The 9073-nt window shown below is 32.4% G+C and overlaps 1 protein-coding gene across 1 annotated transcript in view; it reads left to right on the forward strand.

Moving 5' to 3' along the window:
* BANK1 (B cell scaffold protein with ankyrin repeats 1) overlaps window positions 1-8869 on the forward strand; it is a 388904-nt gene extending 380035 nt beyond the window's left edge. The window contains exons 12-17 of the mRNA XM_074275760.1: window positions 76-254; window positions 2726-2789; window positions 4282-4311; window positions 6162-6217; window positions 6891-6954; window positions 7236-8869. Of these exons, the coding sequence (XP_074131861.1) occupies window positions 76-254; window positions 2726-2789; window positions 4282-4311; window positions 6162-6217; window positions 6891-6950 (389 nt within the window). The 3' untranslated portion in view covers window positions 6951-6954; window positions 7236-8869. The remainder of the gene's footprint in view (window positions 1-75; window positions 255-2725; window positions 2790-4281; window positions 4312-6161; window positions 6218-6890; window positions 6955-7235) is intronic.
* The last annotated feature ends 204 nt before the right edge of the window (window positions 8870-9073 follow it).

Below are 9073 nucleotides of genomic sequence, written 5' to 3' on the forward strand. Positions count from 1 at the left end.
AAAGAGAAAAAAAACAAATAAAAATGTCTAAATTTTGACTGATGTTTTGAAATTTTCTCCCTTGCACCAATCTAGATAGAATCCGTATAGACAATCAACAGTGTTCTGCCCTGAAATGCTGCATCCCCTCTGGCCAAGAAGAACTCATTCTCTTGCAAGAAAAAGTAAAAACTGGAGAACTTTCTGTTGATGATGCCTTGAAGAAATTCAAACAGTGGCAAACTGAAAAAAGTGGGCTTGAAGTTATTCAACAGGTAACCAGGCCCTATTTTCATAGAGTATCTCTGGTCTCTCAACTCTTTTTTTTTTTTTCACTTCTTCATGTCTTGGCCCTGCTCACCACCAATAGTTTATATACTTCTGATAATGAAAGTCTAGGATTAATCTCCATGGATTATCCCTCTAGTTCCAAAGTTATGCCTCCCTCCTTATCACAAAAAAAAAATTCATTCTCTCAGTGCTCTTAAGGGGAAACAATTAGTACAATAACCTATACCAAATAATAAGTGACTGATTTAAGTGTACTATGTTGCCAATCCCAAAGAAAATTTTATGTAAAAGAAAATATCTTTAGAAGTAATTAGTTAACCAAAAGAACAGATCTCTAATTGTGTTTTACTCAGTGTGCAGGAGGGAAATCATTCAGAGCAGAGATCTGTCCTTAAATCACCTCACATAAGCAAATGTCTACTCTATTTTAGTCTAATGCCAGTCCTAGTTGTTGGTAAAGGTGCTAAATCTGATATTCTTTTGAGTTTCATACATTAATAAGCATTATAGTAAGTCTAAGACTTAACAAACCAAAAAAAAAGCTGTAAAAAGTATTTTGCCAAATAAATTCTAAAGGATAAGAAGTATTTCATGTTAGACACAAGAGCCCTGGAAATGGCAGCACTGCCTTCTCTCCATTAACATTAAAAGGGATGAGAAAAGGCTGCTTCATGTGGGCAGTATGATTTTAGTTAAAACTTGAAGGAAGCCAAAAAGGCAGAGATAATAAGGAAGAAAATCACAGACATAAAAGAAAACCAGTGAAAACACATAAAGTTAGGAAATGAAATGTCTTATTCAAGGAACAGCAAGAAGAGTATCACTGAATTATAAAGCACAATAGGATAAACTTCTGTGAGATGCCTAAATTTGTGCCAGGCCTTATAGTAAATGCAGATGACAAAATGAGAAAAAAAAAGCAAGACTGTCCCTGCCTTTAAGAAGCTTAAAATCTAATTAATGAAGACAAAATACAAAAAGAAGCCCAAAAAGATACTTTCAGAAGGTAGAAAAGAAGGCTGGCATATTAAGTCTTCTGTAAAGGAAAGACATTTTTTGCTCATTCTTCAGAGCTCTAATCAGAAAGGCAGAAGTACTGAGTATACTGATAGGTAGGAGTAGCAAAACTGAAGTCATCTTCATGAACACATAAAGAAGGCTTATGAAGGGCTTTGAAAACCAAGCTGAGGGTAATAGGGAGCCACTGAAGCTTATTGAAAGGAGGAAAGAGGGTGGTGACATGATCAAACTATGGTTTAGGAAGATCATTTTGATAATTGAGTAGAGGATGGATTGATGTGGTGAGAGAGCAGAAAATTGTTGCGGTGTTCTAGGTACAAAGTGATAAGACTGCACCAGACTGTTATCAGTATCCGAAGAGAGAAAAGAGATATATGGGAGATATTATGAAAGTGGAAGCCATAAGTAGTGGCAACTGATTGGATATGAGGTGTGAAAGAGAAGGAGGAATTGAGGATAACAGCTAGGTTGTGTCCCTGATAACTGGGAGATGGTGGTATCATTGGTAGGAAGCTGGGAAGAGGGAAGAAATTGGAGGAAAAGAGTAATGAGTTCAATTTGGAACATATGAAGTTTAAAATGTTAGTTCAATTTGTTTTTTCCATTTTCATCTGAATTTTCTTGTGCAGCATGACAAATATGAATATGTTTGGATTATTGGATTGTGAACTGCTCGCTGAGTTGGGGAGAGGGGAGAGTGGAAAGAGAGAGAGAGAGAGAAAAAAAATTGGAATACAAGGTTTTGCAAAGGTAAATAATGAAAACTATCTTTGCATGTATTTGGAAAAATACTATTTTAAAATAAATTAAATTAAAAATTATAAAAGAAAAAATGTCAGTTTAAGATATTTAATAGATAGATATATGAGAGTAGAGATCAGGAGAAAGATTAGGGCTGGATAAAAAGAGATCTGACAATCATCTTCATATAAATGATAAATTAAACCCATGGGAATTGATGAGATCAACCAAGTGAAATAGCATCTGGTCATGTCATGGAAACAACAAACATGAATTTGGATAGTTTTTTGTTATGGCAGATGATAGATAGAAGGTCTTGGTGCACTGTGTTCATGAAGATTTGGACATGATTGAACTACTGAATAACAAAAGAAAGAGAAGAGGACTAGTATATAGCCTTGGGGAATATGAGATATAAAATATTAAATAATCAGAGATATAAGTATACATTGCATGTTGGCTTGCATGCTAGTTGGTTGGCAGCAGGAACAGGGAAGGAAAAGAAGGGCAGAGATAGCCTTCTTCTGAGAGTTCTTACTTCTGTACCTGAGTATCATTCAAGTGGTGCTACAGCATAGAAGCATACCATTATTAAATTAAATAGTAAAATTAAAATAGAATCTATTTCTACATTCCATTTTAGTCCATTAAAAACTACAATTATTAACTTGTATTTGATATGTTTCTTCTTAAGGAAAAGTTACGACAGCTCCGAGACTGCATTATTGGGAAGAGACTAGAAGAAGAACACTTCTATGGTAAATTAGCTATCTAATATTTTTTAACCTATGAGTAACAGATATGAAAAACCTTGGTAAAATTATTAGTTTTCATTTGGAGAATAGGAGCACAAATTTAAGGTTGGAAGAAAGCTCAGAAATCATCCAGTCCAATTCCCTCATTTTACCAGTAAGAAAACTGAGATCCAGACAGGTTGAGTCTTGCCACACAGCAAGTAACTAGTCAAATAAGGATTTGAAACCAGGTCTTCTGACTCCAAATTCCAGAGTTCTTATAACCATTCTCTTTGTTGGCACTGGGAACTTATCAGTGTGGCTACTCCCTCCACCAAGGCATATCACATGACTTCTCCATTGCTTAATTTTTGCTCACCTCATCTCTAAATACTCATCCACTATGCTAGGAGGGGTATTTTGCAAGATCTCTTTATATAAAGACCACTGAGAACATAGGTAGCCCTTGCTCTTGAAATGTGATTGACTCACATTAGTTTCCAATTACATATCTCTCAGACAATATTCTTGAGTCCATAGTTTCTGTGCTACTCTTTCTTAGATATAGTATACTTGTCCACCATGTATTCTGCCCTCTGGGTTACTCTCAAACTTAATTCTTCCACGCCTATATTATTCCATGATCAATAGCCACACAACCATGCTAATAATTAGTTATTATTACTCATGTTAAAATGTTGATAATTAATTCCATATCATTCTTAGCTATCAATTTTCTCTCTATCACACATATATGGTCTATTCTTAATTATCCATGTTAACTCAGACTGATTTCCCACATATCCCAGAATGCTTTAGGGAAGACTTCCCTTGCCATTAATTATCATGTGCTCAATGGTGAAAAACAAATTTAATGCTACTCTAAAGAAAACACAACTGATAAATTAATCCCAAATCACAATGCTTCCCAAAGCCTAATTTAAATTACTAGGATAATTATTACCGATGCTTTTCAACTCTAATCCATGGTTCTCCTCATAAAGAATGTTGAGAGTTGACTAAACTATTTTTATGACCTTAACTGTGCTGAAGACTAGAAATTCATATATTCTTAATTAGAGGTGAATATCTTCAATTAACAAGCATTAGTATGTTCAAATATTCAAAGACTGAGAAAGGAAGAAAGAAAAACATTAATTGCTATTAATAACCAATATTTATATAGTACTTTAAGGTTTACAAAACACTGTAAATGTACACATATACAGAGAAAGAGAGAGAGACAGAGAGAGAGAGAGAGAGAGAGAGAGAGAGAGAGAGAGAGAGAACTCTATCCTTGCTCTCAGGGTGATTAAAATTAGTTAAAATGTAGTAATTTAATATTAGAATTTTTATTATTTTATTTTTGATCCTCTGTGAAATTTCAGGATTACTTCAAAGGTGAAAAGTAACTTTCAAGAGGGATGGAAAGAGAGAGGGGAAAGGAGGGCATAGTCTAAACTTAATCCCTCAGAACAAACTAAGCAGTATATTTACCATATTTTTTTCTTTCCAGATAAAATTACCATTGTACACCATCCAGATTGTAAGTATATCCAAAAATAAAGATGCCCAAACCATAAACATAAACAATTTAAGACTTCAGTATCATTAGTTTAATAGCAGCCATTAGGTGCTCTAGGATTGTTTGGAAAGGACTGTCTGTAATCAGTAAATAATGAAAATGTGTAAAGGTTTTTGCAGATCCAACAAGAGTTCATTTGGGCTACTTCTGATGACTTTAGGTCCAACTCTGGCCTTGATTTTGAGGTTCAAATTTCTTTGGGCTACTAGTACTAATGGAAATGGGAGGACAAAAAGAGTTCTTAAAGAAATGATGCCTTTTTCTAGCTTGACCTGAAGAACTTTAGGAGGGAAGTAATTCTGATATGAATAAAACATCTATGAAATGCATATTAAAAATTGAATCTTAAGTCAGTATCTTAGAGATCATCCATAGGCCTTAAAAAATCTGGATCTTTGATTTCATTGCTTTGGAAAATTCCTAGTGAAATACACATCTGACAATGTGAAATATTTATCCCCATGCACTCTGCCATTTCAGACTCATTTAATGGGAGTATTTTTATACTATATTTAAAACCTGACCTATAGCCATGAAAATTAAGAAAAAAAATAAGAAATTTTGGCATGATAGAAATTGATGATAGAATTAAGAGCTAGAAGGTACTTTCTAGACTTTTAGAACAAACACTTCATTTTAGAAAACTGGAGTCCACTGAAAGGAAGTCCCTCTCACTGCTGTAGTAAATAACAGAATGCTATAGTAAATAACAGAATGCAAAGTCAGTTTAGAAACCCTAACTCCAAATCCATTGGCTTTCTACTACAATAGACAGATAGTTTGAAAGTAGAATTGTACCACACAGAATAGTGAGTGCATTACAGGAAATTTTGTCTTTGTAATAGCCTGCTCAGTAATAATTATTATTAATATTAATTAGCAGGCATTTATTAAGTACCAACTGTGTTCCAGATACTGTGCTAGATACTTGTATTAAAGAAAATTAGAAAAGATTTCTCAAAAAACATCTTAAGTTTTTTCAGCTGGAAGAGTTCAGCTGGAAGTTTCTATTGTGTATTAAACATCATAGCCAGCTAAGGAGTGCTCCCAAAGCACCTATGTGCATTAGTACAATCTAAGGGAGGAGGACAGTAGTAATGATGAAATGGAGATTAATGAGCCAGCTGTGAGATGATTATTATCATAATAAAAGGACCTTTGTTCACAAATTTGGAGTGCATAATTAGGAAAGAAGCACTGATGAAAATTATGGCAGAAGAATCTCAATCCATAGCCATCTTTCCTACATTATTCAAAGGAACCCTGAATACAAGATTTTTTCCTACCAATATAATATGTGGGCATGAGAGGAAAGACTAAGAATGGAAGAAATAAAGAGAAAAAGACAGAGACAGAAGGAAAAAGAGAGAATACATATGAGCCAAAGAATGGAAAAGTCTTCAAGAATTGGATATAAAGCAGTGGTTTACTTCTCTATCATTGACCTTCATAGAATGTCAAAAAGGCAACTTTTTTTTGTTGTTCTGACTAACATAGTAGGGAAACAATGATAAAAATACAAACATTGGAGGCTAGATGTGACTAGTAATTTAACTGAAATTGAGCCTAGTTTAAAGTAGGAATCACTAATGCCAGGAGAAGAAAGATACCTGGTCGTTCTCATTTTGACATCACCATGAGCAACTAAAAAATCTTATGGCCTCTCTACTTTCAACTACAGATAAATACATTTTATGATGTCATGGTTTCTTATAGCTGATCAAGTTTTTAATCACTGGTTTCCTTTTTTTTCTGTCCATTCCCTGTAAAATTAATTATAAACACTAACATAAATTCTCTTGTTTTTCCAGTTAAAGAAACCACCCAAAATGAAAACAGTTTGTATGGAAAATCTGGTACCAATATGGTATGTGTAGATTTACTTAATTTATGCAAAACTAAAGGGAAAAGATTCCTATTTGGGAGGCAATGATTAAGAAAGAATAAAGAATGAATAAGAGAATCTATGAGACATAATGAAAGGCCTACTGGCTTTATCAAAATGTGTCCTGACAAACTCTCTTTAAAATAAAAAAATAATTTTTTTAAAAAAAGTAAACTGCCCCTTAAATAGTAGGAATAAAGATTTAAAATTAAAGTGATCTCCCACCTGTCTGTGATGCTCTGAATATTGTTTCCTTGACATAAAGAAGGTGATCCTTCTTTGTGAAGGTCTGTAATTCCTTAGAATTTTTGGAAAGTGTTCTTAATCAAAGAATCATCTACAAAACAAAATGCCACACTAATTCAATGTATTCATAAAAAAAAGGTTTTTTTTCAAACTAAAAGAGAAGAAAAGTAAAATGTGCTTATCTTCTACATATTGTATATATATATATATATATATATATACATTTGCGTACATATATTATAGATTACATATATATTCATATCTCAGTATATGTCATGGTGAATAGTAAGAATTTTTTAAAGTGCTTGTTGATTGACTAATATAATTATAAAAGACAAAGGGTACAAGCTAATGTCACTGCCCTTATATGAAATAAAGAAATATAATCCTGTCTATTTTTTTCTTTCAGTTTTCCCCTCGAGCCCTGGTAGAAAAGGATTATGGTTTCTGTTGGAGAAAAGATAATTAAGGAGGTAAATGCTCAATTACATTTTAGATCTGCAAATGGAAAAACAGATAGGCATAAGCCTACATAACTATGATTCAGTATAAAATAGTCAACTGAGTACATTTGAAAATTTCAAATATTACATTGTTTTTTCCTCTATGAATGAACACTTGTGATTTTACTGCTCTAAGTGATTGATTCTTTGAAAAATTTGTAGATAGATAGAACTGTCACTGGATATTAAATGAAACATTTCTGTTGTTAATCCATTATTAAATGATATATTTCCTTATCACTTTTTTTCAGAATATTCTGATGGAATCTGAGAGTCTATAAATGGATCAAGTCTGAATTTGGATAATTTGATTTTTCAAAGGCTAGTTTATATTAGGCGAAAGAAATCTGTAGCTTAAATTGCCCTTGAATTTGAGAATGGAGACTATTTACAACAGAGTGGAAAAATGAACATTTCTGTCATTAAGGCAAAATAATAATGATAATAAAAATATCTAACATTTATATAGGGCTTTAAGAATTGCAAGATGCTTTACAGATCTTATTTCATCTCATTCTCACAACAATCTTGGGAAATGGGTCTCAGTTATTGTCCCAGTTTTTTATAATGAGGAAACTGATAAAGACATAGATTAAATAATTTGCCCAAGAGCACATAGCTAGTAAATATTGGAGGCCAAATTCTAATTCAGATTTTGTGCTCTGTCTACTTAGCTTTCTTAAAATATTAAAAATGGCATAATTTTAGTCTTTGGGAATACCTTGCATCTCACAAAATCAAATGCCATCAGAGCTTTTTTTTTTCTTCCATTTTCACAAATAGGTAGAAAAGATAGTTATGTGTTTTTAATAGTATCAAAATTGTTAATCCAGGAATTAAGCAAGACACCTCACCCTTTGCATCCTTGGGGGAAAGAAAGAAGTACAGATGTTAATTTAGCCAACTTTAATTTTTGAAAGGATAGTACTTTTTAGGATTTATTTTGAGCTAAATAATGTAAAAGGAAACAATTCTGAAATACTACTTGATTCCAATCAAAGCTGTGATCAATTATGCCCATGTCCTGTCAGAGAAGTGATGAATAAGTAGTAGATAATGAGACAGGCATCTTCAGAATTAGCCCATATATTGATTTCCCTTATCTAGCCATCTCATTATGGAACTTCAGCTGGGGGTAAAAAGAGAGGAAATTGGTGGATAATAATAGATTTAAAATTTAAAAATCAATAAAACATTTTTAAAATATCAAAAAAGCAATAAAAGGGGAGAAAAACAGATAGCTTTGTAACTATCTTGTTAAATAGAACATATACTTTCAAAAACTAAATGTAAAAGAAACTTATAAGGAGCTATGCCATGCAATAGATAGAATGTCTGGCCTGAAGACAAGAGGACCTGAGTTCAAATACAGTATCAGACAAGACACTCCCTAGCAGTGTGACCTTAGGAATTTGTTGACCCTAGTTGTTTCATGTTCCTCATCTGTAAAATGAGCTGGAGAAGGAAATGGCAAACCTCTCAAGAAAATTCCAAAAGAAGTCATGAAGCGTTGGACACAACTGAAAAAGAAATAACTAAATGAAAAGTTCACAGATTCTTTTATAATCTTCTTCTTTGAATATTGAAATGTTTGTAGTTTAATCAATCATATTTTTAAAGTTTAAAGACATTTTATATTCATTTTCTAAATTCATCAACTTGAAACCTGTGTCCATGACATTTACAAACTGTTAGTAAATAACTACTATTCTCTTCTATGTATGTAAATGTATAGCCATGAAAGACAAATAAAGCTTTTTATTTCTTTATTTGCTCAATGTGAATAACTATTATTTCAAGATCCTTATCTTCCTTTGAATAATTCTGCCATCTTATACCTAAACTCAATAATTCATAACAGAATACAGTGTCCTCATTGTAAACATGCTTGTTCATTTACTATAATTAAATTGAATGTTTAAAACTATGCCTGCTTTTTTTCCAAATAAATACAGTATATTTTGTAATATAGGGTACTTTGCTTTTTTCCTATGCCTTTCAGATATAAAATTATCCAACAAATTCTTCTCAAAGATTTCAAATAAAACTCTTTTTTTTTCAGAAATAGAGGATAAGTAAATTTTCAAAA

Source organism: Sminthopsis crassicaudata, chromosome 6 (genome assembly GCF_048593235.1).
Source record: "Sminthopsis crassicaudata isolate SCR6 chromosome 6, ASM4859323v1, whole genome shotgun sequence".
NCBI classification, from domain to species: domain Eukaryota; kingdom Metazoa; phylum Chordata; class Mammalia; order Dasyuromorphia; family Dasyuridae; genus Sminthopsis; species Sminthopsis crassicaudata.